This window comes from Schistocerca piceifrons, chromosome 2 (genome assembly GCF_021461385.2).
Source record: "Schistocerca piceifrons isolate TAMUIC-IGC-003096 chromosome 2, iqSchPice1.1, whole genome shotgun sequence".
Lineage (NCBI taxonomy): Eukaryota > Metazoa > Arthropoda > Insecta > Orthoptera > Acrididae > Schistocerca > Schistocerca piceifrons.
In genome coordinates this window covers 25,179,956-25,193,181 of record NC_060139.1, presented here as the reverse complement: position 1 = coordinate 25,193,181, position 13,226 = coordinate 25,179,956, and the positions used below count along the sequence as shown (strand labels likewise).

The 13,226-nt window shown below is 46.7% G+C and overlaps 1 protein-coding gene across 2 annotated transcripts in view; it reads right to left on the bottom strand.

Annotated features, from left to right (window-relative positions):
* LOC124776992 (brain-specific angiogenesis inhibitor 1-associated protein 2-like) overlaps positions 1-2,739 on the bottom strand; it is an 886,269-nt gene extending 883,530 nt beyond the window's left edge. For both annotated transcript variants that reach the window (XM_047252239.1, XM_047252240.1), the window contains exon 1: positions 2,467-2,739. In XM_047252239.1, coding sequence (XP_047108195.1) covers positions 2,467-2,511 — 45 coding nt within the window. In that variant the 5' untranslated portion in view covers positions 2,512-2,739. The remainder of the gene's footprint in view (positions 1-2,466) is intronic.
* Positions 2,740-13,226: the final 10,487 nt, after the last annotated feature.

Here is a 13,226-nt window from a genome sequence, read left to right as displayed (position 1 = left end):
GAGGAAGGTGATGAAACACTTATGTTGAGCTTTACGTCTATAGTAATGTGAAATTCCAAATTGCACGCTGAACATCGGTGTTTTTAGAGTTCTATGAGATTATCTGTAGCTTGCACGAGGCAGAATCCTCTACTGCCACAGGATCGCCCCTCAGTTAAAAAAAAAATCTATGTGATGGTATGATTAAGACATTGAACTGATTTTTGGGAGAAAAAATGCATTAGTGTTCAGTAGTGAAAATACCTTCAGTTTTATGTAATAATTTTTGTTTATTTGCGACCGGTTTCGGTGATACAATCCAGCATATCCATGTCCCTCTCGGCGATGTTATTTTACACCATCATACTTCCACTAAGAGCTCCAGAACCATCGGTGGCCGGAAGACTCTTGTCTCTGATGTACCCGGCGGAAGGTATAAACATAAGAACTGCTGTGCCAATATCAGTCAGAAGGTGCATTTACGGAAGGAGTAAAGGTCAGAGTGTAACTTGTCGCCAGCATCAAGGTCACTTGCGTAGGAGAACTGGCTCAACGGTGGGCTGATGCAGACATCATACCGGAAATGGGTTGAACATCACATGAAAGCTTACACCAAGATGACGATAAAGTGATGTGAGCCACATCAGGTTCATTATCTTAACCACTGAATTGCTTATAGTACTGTCTGTAGTAATGGGAAATAAAATATTGCACGCTACAGATCCAAGAATTTATCTGTAGCATATATAGTTTTTATCTGCGCATTCTCCCGGTAACAGCATAGACGAGACACATTGCACTACTGATATAGGATCGCCCCTGTATTAAAGGAAATCGCTGTGGTATTATAGTCTTATTTTTGGCAGGAAGGACCAATGTGTAATAATGATAATACCTTCAGTTGTATGTATTAGTTTTTATGTATTTGTGACCGGTTTCGCTGATAGAATCAAGTATCTTCAGGCCCCTCTAAAGCTCATACTGATCAGGTTTTTAACAGGAAACACCATCATACTTCCACTAAAAGATACAGGACAATCGGCGTTCGCGAAACTTTCTTGGTGTTTAGGACTAAAAGTATTTTCATTATTACACGTTAATATAATAGCTGCTTTCCCAATACCCATTAGATGATGGTCGTAAGGAGGGAATCAGGGTTAGAGATTAACTTTGTCGTTGACGTGGAACTCAGTAGTTCAGGAGTACTGGCTCAGCCACAGGGTAATTCGGAGACCTTGCCAGTATTTGCCTGCGTAGAGTACCACATGAAAACATACGCTTAGATGACCCACAGGGATCTGAGCCCCATGCATGTTCATTATTTTAACAACTGGATTATCTGCTCGAGGTTCAGATCCTCGTCCAGCCATTGCCATTAAGATATCCGTAAATTATTTTTCGTGAGTGGCAAGATGACACCTGCGACTATCCTAATGCCACTTCCTTCCCTCATTAAGAACAGTCTGTTAACTCACTGGATATAAAGTTCCCATTTTATACAAAACACATTTCAAGTAATTCAAACATGCTTCATCGCCTCTGTGGCACCATAAGTGGGCTTTCTTTATTAAAATATTAATTTTAATTTATAAGATTCTCTAGGGCCATTCTTACATAGCGAACAATACGAGACTGGAATAGAAGGGAGAACCGATATAGGTACTCAAAGTACCCTCCGCCACACACCGTCAGGTGGCTTGCGGAGTATGGATGTAGATGTAGCGTGTCAAGACGATTCTAATGCTCACGCAAAAGCGTATAATGTAAATTTAGAATTTAAATAAAGAAAATGCACTGATGATGCCACAGAGGTGCCGAAACATGTTGATGTCACATGAAAAAACAGTGTTTTGCGTAACAGGCGGACCTTATATCCATGGGATATACAAGAGCAGGCAAGTCCTCATGATGTATAATCTGTGCAACTGTGACTCCTCCGAATTTGCAGAAAAGTTAGAAAAGCTGTCAGCGTTACTCACCTTGTAGATCTCGTCGACGAGTTTCGTGATTCAAACATGTTTCATCACCTCTGTGGCATCATCATTGGGCTTTCTTCATTAAAATATTAATTTTAATTTATAAGAGTCTCCAGCGCCATTCTTACATGCCGAACAATACGAGACTGGAATAGAAGGGAGAACCGATACAGTTACTCAAAGTACCCTCCGCCACACACCATCAGGTGGCTTGCGGAGTATGGATGTAGACGTAGATGTAGATGTAGATGTAGCGTGTCAAGACGATTCTAATGCTCACGCAAAAGCGTATAATGTAAATTAAGGATTTCAATAAAGAAAATGCACTGATGACGCCACAGAGGTGCCGAAACATGTTTATGTCACATGAAAAAAACAGTGTTCTGCATAACAGACGGACCTTATATCCACGGCATATACAAGAGCAGCAAGTCCACATGATGGATAATCTGTGCAACTGTGACTCATCAGAATTTGCAGAAAAGTAAGAAAAGTTGTCAACATTACTCACCTTGTAGATCTCGTCGACGAGTTTCGTGATGTCGTCCGTTTCCATGGTTGGCGGCGTCTGCTAGGTGGTATGATCGATGAGTTTCGAGTCCCACACGAGTGTTCCGCACGCGATATCACGGCCTAGCACACACGCCGGCGAAAACAGCGAGTAGAACCGTCAGCGGTGGTCGGGCCAGACGGACGCGGCGAGCCTTGGTGTCCCGCGCGGGTTGAGGCAGGCGCCGCAGTGTGGCAGGTCGGGCGGTCAGCTGAGGTGAGCTGGTGTGCGCTGCTCGCGGCCGGAGGAACGACTAGCGCGCTGGGCTGGCCGGCGCTCGCGAGGCCCGTCGCTGACTTTCACAACGCCTCGCCACGGCACGGAAGGCCGCCCGCCCACCACGACAGCCGGCTCCGCGCATGCGCCGTGGGTGCACTATTGTTGCACAAACGTCTGCCCGGCAAGTAGCATTCCTCCGAGGGGCGGCGTCGGAAGTGAACCGCGGACCTCGGCCGTGGAGCGCGGTAGCTACGTAACAGTTTCCGAGAGATCATCTACCTCGAGAGTGACCATCTCCTTGCAGTGAAGTTTACTACTGCAGTAATACAGTGACTTGAAGGACGATACGAACGTAAGATTCAATCTAAACTTATGGTAAACAAGTCCGCCACAGAATGAGATTTTCACTCTACAGCGGAGTGTGCGCTGATATGAAACTTGCTGGCAGATTAAAACTGTGTGCCGGACCGAGACTAGAACTAGGGACCTTTGCCTTTCGGGGCCAGTGCTCTACCAACTGAGCTACCCAAGTACGACTCACGCCCCGTCCTCACAGCTTAACAGAAGCTCTCCTGCGAACCTTGCAGCACTCCTGAAACAAAGAGTCTCGGCCTGGCACACAGTTTTAATCTGCCAGGAAGTTTCATATCAGCGCACACTCCGCTGCAGAGTGAAAATCTCATTCTGGAAACATCCCTCGGGCTGTGGCTAAGCCATGTCTCCGCAATATCCTTTCTTTCAGGAGTGCTAGTTCTGCTAGGTTCGCAGGAGAGCTCCTATAAAGTTTGGAAGGTAGGAGACGAGGTACTGGCAGAAGTAAAGCTGTGAGGACGGGGCGTGAGTCGTGCTTGGGTTGCTCAGTTGGTAGAGCACTTGCCCGCGAAAGGCAAAGGTCCCGAGTTCGAGTCTCGGTCCGGCACACAGTTTTAATCTGCCAGGAAGTTTCAGCTACGTAACAGTTTCCGAGAGATCATCTACCACGAGAGTGACCATCTCCATGCTGTGAAGTTTACTACTGTAGTAATACAGCGACTTTAAGCACGATACGAAGGAAAGTTACATTATAAACTTTCATTCATCGAATTATTACACTACCAAGTTTTTGTTCTCTTAGTCACACCACATGTGTAGCTCAAATCGTTGTAACCTACTCCTTTAAACAATCAAAAAAATTTAAATAATAGTATGCAGGAACTGAAAAATCAAATGAAATGATAAGAGAAGGACAGCCTACCTTACACTTATCCACTCCTACTTTTATATTTTTAAGTCGTCACAAGATAAATATTTAATGACGAACACTGATTTCGATTTCATTTATAAGGCATGGTACTGTGGTCAGGAAATTTTGTAGCTATTTCTAATTATGATTGTATCTCATTCCTTTCGCTATAAATCTGCACACGTTGTTGGTTTTAATCACATATGAGACATTGAAATTAATAATGTTCGCCGGCCACGGTGTCCGTGCGGTTCTAGGCGCTTCAGTCCGGAACCGCTTGACTGCTACGGTCGCAGGTTCGAATCCTGCCTCGGGCATGGATGTGTGTGATGTCCTTAGGTTAGTTAGGTTTAAGTAGTTCTAAGTTCTAGGGGACTGATGCCCTAACATGTTAAGTCCCATAGTGATCAGAGCCATTTGAACCATTTTTTTAAATATTGTTCTGAATATGAGCATTTTTCAAAGTTGGCTTTTCCAACCGCGATTTTTACTGCAAGTGCCTTGTGTCAGTTGCGCACCCGCATCAGTATGAGAAATTTCCACCGACACAGATGGTGTAATGGTTAAAGTAAACGTCTAGAATCCGATGGAAGCATGGGCCGAATTCTCGTCTGCTGTCTGTATCGTGGACTACGTACTTGCCGCAAAATATTTCATCAGAATAAGCGGAATTAGGATGAAGGTCATAAACAGCAGCGGAAAGGAGAATAATAACTTGCATAACTTTGAACATTGTTAGCTATCTTGAGAGCCAAGCGAGAGAGGGATATGAGTAAGAAAAACCGAGATGTGTGGTGGCAAGTTGATAAGAGACTGTGCTATCATGCTAATGAAATATTTGTTAATAGCTTGACAGAAAATTTCACACGAAATTGTAATTACACTGTGTACCAGCTTTGGCTTATAAAACTACTATCTGACAGTAACTATCATCACCAGGACTCCGACAGTCATTGGATAATGTGAAAACTTTGAATGCGCACCGTGGATCGGGCTCCACATTGCACACTGAACTACACTCCTGGAAATGGAAAAAAGAACACATTGACACCGGTGTGTCAGACCCACCATACTTGCTCCGGACACTGCGAGAGGGCTGTACAAGCAATGATCACACGCACGGCACAGCGGACACACCAGGAACCGCGGTGTTGGCCGTCGAATGGCGCTAGCTGCGCAGCATTTGTGCACCGCCGCCGTCAGTGTCAGCCAGTTTGCCGTGGCATACGGAGCTCCATCGCAGTCTTTAACACTGGTAGCATGTCGCGACAGCGTGGACGTGAACCGTATGTGCAGTTGACGGACTTTGAGCGAGGGCGTATAGTGGGTGGACGTACCGCCGAATTGCTCAACACGTGGGGCGTGAGGTCTCCACAGTACATCGATGTTGTCGCCAGTGGTCGGCGGAAGGTGCACGTGCCCGTCGACCTGGGACCGGACCGCAGCGACGCACGGATGCACGCCAAGACCGTAGGATCCTACGCAGTGCCGTAGGGGACCGCACCGCCACTTCCCAGCAAATTAGGGACACTGTTGCTCCTGGGGTATCGGCGAGGACCATTCGCAACCGTCTCCATGAAGCTGGGCTACGGTCCCGCACACCGTTAGGCCGTCTTCCGCTCACGCCCCAACATCGTGCAGCCCGCCTCCAGTGGTGTCGCGACAGGCGTGAATGGAGGGACGAATGGAGACGTGTCGTCTTCAGCGATGAGAGTCGCTTCTGCCTTGGTGCCAATGATGGTCGTATGCGTGTTTGGCGCCGTGCAGGTGAGCGCCACAATCAGGACTGCATACGACCGAGGCACACAGGGCCAACACCCGGCATCATGGTGTGGGGAGCGATCTCCTACACTGGCCGTACACCACTGGTGATCGTCGAGGGGACACTGAATAGTGCACGGTACATCCAAACCGTCATCGAACCCATCGTTCTACCATTCCTAGACCGGCAAGGGAACTTGCTGTTCCAACAGGACAATGCACGTCCGCATGTATCCCGTGCCACCCAACGTGCTCTAGAAGGTGTAAGTCAACTACCCTGGCCAGCAAGATCTCCGGATCTGTCCCCCATTGAGCATGTTTGGGACTGGATGAAGCGTCGTCTCACGCGGTCTGCACGTCCAGAACGAACGCTGGTCCAACTGAGGCGCCAGGTGGAAATGGCATGGCAAGCCGTTCCACAGGACTACATCCAGCATCTCTACGATCGTCTCCATGGGAGAATAGCAGCCTGCATTGCTGCGAAAGGTGGATATACACTGTACTAGTGCCGACATTGTGCATGCTCTGTTGCCTGTGTCTATGTGCCTGTGGTTCTGTCAGTATGATCATGTGATGTATCTGACCCCAGGAATGTGTCAATAAAGTTTCCCCTTCCTGGGACAATGAATTCACGGTGTTCTTATTTCAATTTCCAGGAGTGTATAATAGTGCCCACCGCGTGTAACTGGCTGGTTACGTCGTCGTGAGGGGCAGAGGCGTAGCAGCTGTAATAACAATTGCGGTGAGCTGGTTTTCTGTTGCGTTTCACTGATCTCTGAATGAAATACCAAACGTGTATTGGTCTGGTTTGTATTTTGTAAGGATAACTGGAATTGAGTTTTTATTCCTTATTTTGGCTCAGTTAAGAGTAAAAGCTCTGGTCCGTGAGAAGAAGTACCAAAGGTGGCGACGGACATAACATCGGCATATGATCACTAACTACTATTAACAGTATCTTATGCCACGGAAATAGAAATAACAAAAAAAAAACAAAAATTTAAAATAAAAAACGAAATGAAAGATAAGGAACTAAGGGCGATTGTAAAAGAAGGAATCCAGGACGGAACGAAGAGTCCAATCTCGAACTGGAAACTAACGGAGAAAGAAATCGCCCATGTCCTTTTAAGACAAATCGTTCCGTCATTTACATTAAGGGAACCAACTTAGAATATAAATCTGTGTTTCCATATAGAGATTTGAATTGTTTCTCTGGATGCGATTGCAGTGTCTTAGCACTGAGCCACCTCCTTCTGTAGGGTGTAGAAGAAGTAATATTGTTTCCCGGCGTTGAAAATTTCTTACAATATCACAACCAGATCGAGTATCACGGCATTACCGCATTCAGCAACGTCGTCGGCAAGAAATGGTTGCAAGATATTTATCCCTGGTGTAATATGTGAGTAAGAAACGTCTATACTACACATTAGCGATATTTATAGTGTCGTGCTGATCTGAGAATATTTATTCTATTACTCGCAAATCAGATAGCGCTAAAGACGACTGGTAAGAGAAAGAAAAGACTTGTATGGTATGGATTAGATAAAGACATTTGAGATTTCAATCAGGATCACCAAGAATTTCAACGATGGATGAAAAATTGTGAAACATTTACATCTATTCACCCAAGGCGCCTTTCGGGGAGTAACGTAGCGTACTCCTAGCAGCGCTATCTCTCCCCCACTCTTCTGCTCCTGTCACGAACAGTGCATGTAGAAAATGACTGTCGATGAAGCTCCGGATGAGCTATAATTTCTCTGATTTTGTCGTTGCGGCCATTTCACGAGACGTATGAGGAAGAAGGTAATACGTTACCCAACACTTGATGGAATGTACGCTCTCGGAAATTTTGTAGTCAGCCTTTTCAGATGCACAACACCTCTCTTGTAACATCTACCTTTGGAGTTAGTTGTATAACACTCTTGTGCCAACAAACAGTCCCGCTAACACATCTTGACAAGCGACCCATATCGTTGAACAGTACTCAAAAGTGGATCGAAAGAGTGTTTCATAAGCCACTTCCTTCAAGGAATGTTTTACATTTCCTGAAGATCCTCCAAATGAATCTCAATCTGTCATCTGCTTTTCCTGCTATTATTTGCTTTATGTGGTCATTCCATTTGCACTCACTTTGGGTGGTTACTCCTAGGTGTGTTACGGTTGTTACTATTTACAGTGGTTTGTTGCCAATAGCGTCACCAAACAGTAGTGGAGCTCTTCAGCTATTTTTGCACAATACGTACCTTTTACTTACAATCACTGTCAACTGACAATCAACACAGCCGTGTCTATCCTCTACAGGTCTTCCTCAATATCGGAACAGTTTTCTAGCGTTAAAACCCTGCTATAGACAACAGAGTCGCCCGCGAATAGCCTCAGGGATCCAGTCGATCATTAATATAAACTGTAAGCAGTAGCAGTCCTATAATTTTCTTTCGACGTACACTCGAAAATACCTTGATATCGGTAAATTTTTCCCGTTAAGAACGACTTGAGTTCTATCGGAAAATAAGTCCTGAATCCAGTTCTAGATTTGGTCCCATACTATGTAACCGTCTACACACTGAGGGGGAAAAAGTCATGCGATAATTCACAATGTCGTGTAGGACCTGCTTTTGTCCGGGGTAGTGCAGCAACTCGATGCAGGATGGACTCAACAAGTCGTTCGAAGTCCCCTGCAGAAATATTGAAACAGGTTGCGAAAGTATTGCCGATGCAGGATTATGTGCACGAACTGACTTCCACATCCTATCAAATAAATGTACGATGGGGTTCATGTTGGGCGAACTGGGTGGCCAAATCATTCACTCGAAATGTCCAGAATGCTCTTCAAGGCAACACGTAACTCTGTCGCAAGAACACCTAAGGCGCGAGTACGACAGATGAATCACCAGTATAAGTGGCACGAATACATTCATTACAAATGAGCATGACGTCAGGACGTCGCTTGCTCTTAATTTAAATACGCCAGCTTTGATAGCAACAAGACACTCGCAGTTAGACTTGCAGTTAGATGTGTACTGGGTCGCTGCGTAGCGCTCAGCTCGGTGATCGACGTGTTAATCTTTATTAAGGAGATGTTGCAGTAAGGGCGGCCCATCCAGCAGCAGACGTGAGGGGACAGTACCAGCTCTGGTCCTCTCTACTGCCGCTGTCAATCATCAACCCAGGATGAGCAGACATCGCGGCAGACTCGCTCGCCGCCAATGCTGACCACATCAGTGAGCCGTCGTCGAGATCGTGCGGGGCCTAGGTCCCGTGCATCCGCCGCCACGACCGGGTGAGCCAACGACGATGAGGGATTGCAGCCCGTTCTGCCCGTCCACCGCGGACGAGCCACCAGGAGGAGCAGGGAAGAAGACTGAGTGGGACAGAGTACACTCCGCACTACGAGATCGCCTCTCGTGCCGACAGCGCCGGGACTCCAACCCAGAGCCTCCACGTGCAGCAGCCTCTGCTGTCCGCCAGCCGAGCCGGCCGAAGTAAGGGCATTCCTCAGCTACGTCACAGCACGCGGCGCTGCGCTAGCAAGACTGTGCGGCCCGGAGCTGGTGCCATCGCTACGAGTCAGCGAGGACTCGAGAAGGTCGTTGATATCACCAAGCCACACTGTACTCGGCAGGAATAAAGGTGTTATGAATTAACAATGTTTCCTTGGCGTTTCTGACGCGTCTACAGTCATTTCCTAGCATCATGACAACTGGAGAGGTCACCGCTCGGCCTCCAGTCCACCGTAGGCGATTGGGACCACTGGGGCGCCTACACATGTAAACACAACCCACACCATTATGAACCCACCACTTGCTTTCACAGTGCCTTAACACTTAGGTACATGGCTTCGTGGGGTGTGCGCCACACTCGAAACCTACCATCAGCACTTTCCAACTGAAATGGGGACTGTTCTGACCAGGTCATAAGTTTCCAATTGTCTAGAGTCCAACCAAAATGGTCACGAGCCCAGGAAAGGCTCTGCAGGCCATGTCGTGCTGTTAGCAAAGGCACTCGAGTCGGCCATTAACGCCAAAATTTGCCACGCTGTCCTAACGGATATGTTCGTATTACGTCCCACATACATTTCTGCGGTTATTTCTACCCAAACGCCGCTGTCTTCGATCGTTAAATTAAGGCTGTCGGCTACTATGTTGTCCGTGGTGAGATATACGACCAGAATTTGGTATTCTCGGCACACAATTTACCATATGGATCGAGGAATATTGAAATCCGTAACGGTTTCCGAAATGGAATATGCGATGCTTCTAGTTCGCCGGCCAGTGTGGCCACGCGGTTAAAGGCGCTTCAGTATGGAACCGCGCGACCGCTACGGTCGCAGGTTCGAATCCTGCCTCGGGCATGGATGTGTGTGATGTCCTTAGGTTAGTTAGGTTTAAGCAGTTCTAAGTTCTAGGGGACTGATGACCTCAGATGTTAAGTCCCATAGTGCTCAGAGCCATTTGAACCATTTTTGATGCTTCTAGTTCCAACTACCATTCCGCGTTCAGAGTCTGTTAACTCTCGCTGTGCTGCCATAATCACGTCGGGAACCTTTTCACATGAATCGCGTGAGTACCGATGCAGTAACTTTTTATGCCTTGTGTGCGCCACCTGTATACGTGCACTTGGCTATCCCGTAGCGTTTGTCACCTGAGTGTATTTTGTTCACTACATGGCAGACCGGAACTGTATTAAATGCTATCCGGATCCAAGCGTGAGCGCCATTGTCTGCAGTCCTATCGGTCTCATGGCAGAAAGGTTTTCGTTCTCAAAAAGGCATCATTCTACAAAAGATTGACGTTCTCAATTATATTTCATCTCATAAGCCGTTGTGCTCATTGCTGAGCGTCGTGACCCTATGAACCAAGCGTCTCCATCCCCCAGTTGTCAGCTTCTCTTAGTGCCTGCTAAAGAGGTAGACCGGAGATCTTCTTGATTTGACCCATCCATCTGCTCGCTGCTCTTCCTCTTGGTCTCGTGCCCTCGATCTTCCCTCGCAAGATTATTTTCTCTAAATTTTCTCCATCTCTTCTCACAATATGGCCAAAGAACTGGAGAATTTTTTTCGGTGACTCGAAAAGAAAGGCGTCCGGGGATATCGAATTTTTCAGTAACGGACACATTTGTTGTTCTTTTATGCGTAGCATCCTACGCCAACAGGAAAGCTCAAATGCATCAATGCGCTGTTTGTCTCTGGCCTTGAGTGTCCATGTTTCGCAACCATAAAAGAAGACAGAAAACACGAGTGTTTCAACTAGCCGGATCTACAATTTTACTCTGCTCTGCCAGATATTGGTGAGCTTCCGCATAGCCACTCGGCCTAGCGTGATCCGTCTTCTTATCACATCTTCACAATTTCCTGTGTTGCAGTGATATAGGACTATAATTATGTGCATCTCTCCGACGGCCATGCCTGAGAACTTGAATAATAATGATGAGCGTATGGCATTGGTGGCCGGGAGACCCCTCACGGGGCAGTTCGGCCGCCGCTCGACAAGTTCTTGAACGCCACTACGGTGACTTGAGAGTGAATGAGGATGAAATTATGATGAAAGACACACAACACCCAGTCATCTCGAGGCAGAGAAAATCCCTGACCCGGCCGGGAATCGAACCCGCGACCCCGTGCGCGGGAAGCGAGAACGCTACCGCAAGACCACGAGCCGCGGACAGGACTTGAATGACCTCCGCTCTTACCCTCCGTTGCTACAGCGAGTTACGATAAACTATTGCTAGAAGAACAAGCTCTTTCACATAACAGTTGAGCAGTTTTTGTTGTGTTTTTATTCCTCCAAGACTTGTCTCACTCCGTGTCATTTCGGCATTCGTACGATTGTTGAAAGGAGGAACCGTATTACAGTTTCGGAAGATCAAATTCATTATTTTGGCCTTCTCTACTTTCTTACGTTTCGGCGCCAGTGTGGTCTTTCACTGACAGAGAAGAAGATTTCGATCAGCTTACTGCTGTACGGAAGATCAAAACTTCTTACGATTTTTAAATAGATACGAGAAGAACGGTTGACGTAGAACGTAGTGTCAGCTCGTGCAGTTCAGTTCCGGCGCCCCACATATCGTGCACATGCACACCACATACATGGTGATGACTAGGAAGTCGGACAAAGCGACACTTCTACTTAAACACACTTCCGCTGACCTACTGGCGCTGTGTATACGGGCGACGCTCGTGAAGCGTGCCAGAATTGCGTGCTCATTATGCATACAAATGCTGCGACAGCCGTTACATGCAACTGCAACGGCAGCCGAAGTCATCCGCTATGAGAAGACTGTTGGGTTGGCAGAAGAGCCAACACCGTGTTACATCTGGAGGCCGAAATGCACGCGTTTTAGCTCACGCAGGCTGGCGTGAGGAGGGAAGAACTATACTGACGTGAGGTCTGGAACATGACAAGGAATGCGAGTTCAGAAAGCGGACGTTATTAGTTTGATACTTAACTTTAATCCATTAAAGATGAACGTCGCTCTTGACGGTACATGATTCACAATATTATCTGTTCAGGATACATAGTAACTGAATATGGCGCCTTGCTAGGTCGTAGCAAATGACGTAGCTGAAGGCTATGCTAAACTGTCGTCTCGGCAAATGAGAGCGTATGTAGACAGTGAACCATCGCTAGCAAAGTCGGCCGTACAACTGGGGCGAGTGCCAGGGAGTCTCTCTAGACTAGACCTGCCGTGTGGCGGCGCTCGGTCTGCAATCACTGATAGTGGAGACACGCGGGTCCGACGTATACTAACGGACCGCGGCCGGTTTAAAGGCTACCACCTAGCAAGTGTGGTGTCTGGCGGTGACACCGCAAAGACAATGCCCTTGTGAAGGAGGGTGGAGGAACGGACAGAGCTTTGCGTCACTCTCTTGCTCTTGGGATCGGAAACTTCATCTAAAAGGCGGAAGAATCAGCAATGACCAACTGCGTGAGGATGTAGAAAGCGTATCCACAGAACATGTGGCCCCCAACTGAATAAATCTCTTATATGATCTCTTCGCTGGAAAAAATTGCTAATTAATTTCTCCATTCAGATCTTCGTGACGGAACTACCAAGAAGGAGGTGACCATGAGAAAAAGACTAAGTGACCAATGGTAACTTTCTACAATTCGAAGCATGGAATATCAGAAGTCTGCATATGGCATGGACGATAGAAAATCTGAAAGTGGCAATCAGAGACTCAGTCTAGATATAGTGGGAGTTAGTGAAATCAAATGTAAAGAAGACAAGCAGTTCTGGCCAGAAGAATATAGTGTAATATCAACAGCTGCAGAAAATGGTACAAAGATAGTGGAATTCTTTATGAATAAGAAAATATTGTAGATATTGTGGAACAGTTTCTTAATAGGATTATTCTGATCAGAACCGACAGAAAGCACATAAGCTACAATAGTTCAAGTATACTTGCTGACGCCACAAGCAGAAGATGGAGAGTTAGAGAAAATATATAAGGAAATTGAACGGGTAATTCAGTATCTAAAGGGAAATGAATGTCTACAATAATCATGGGGGGGAGGGGGGGGCA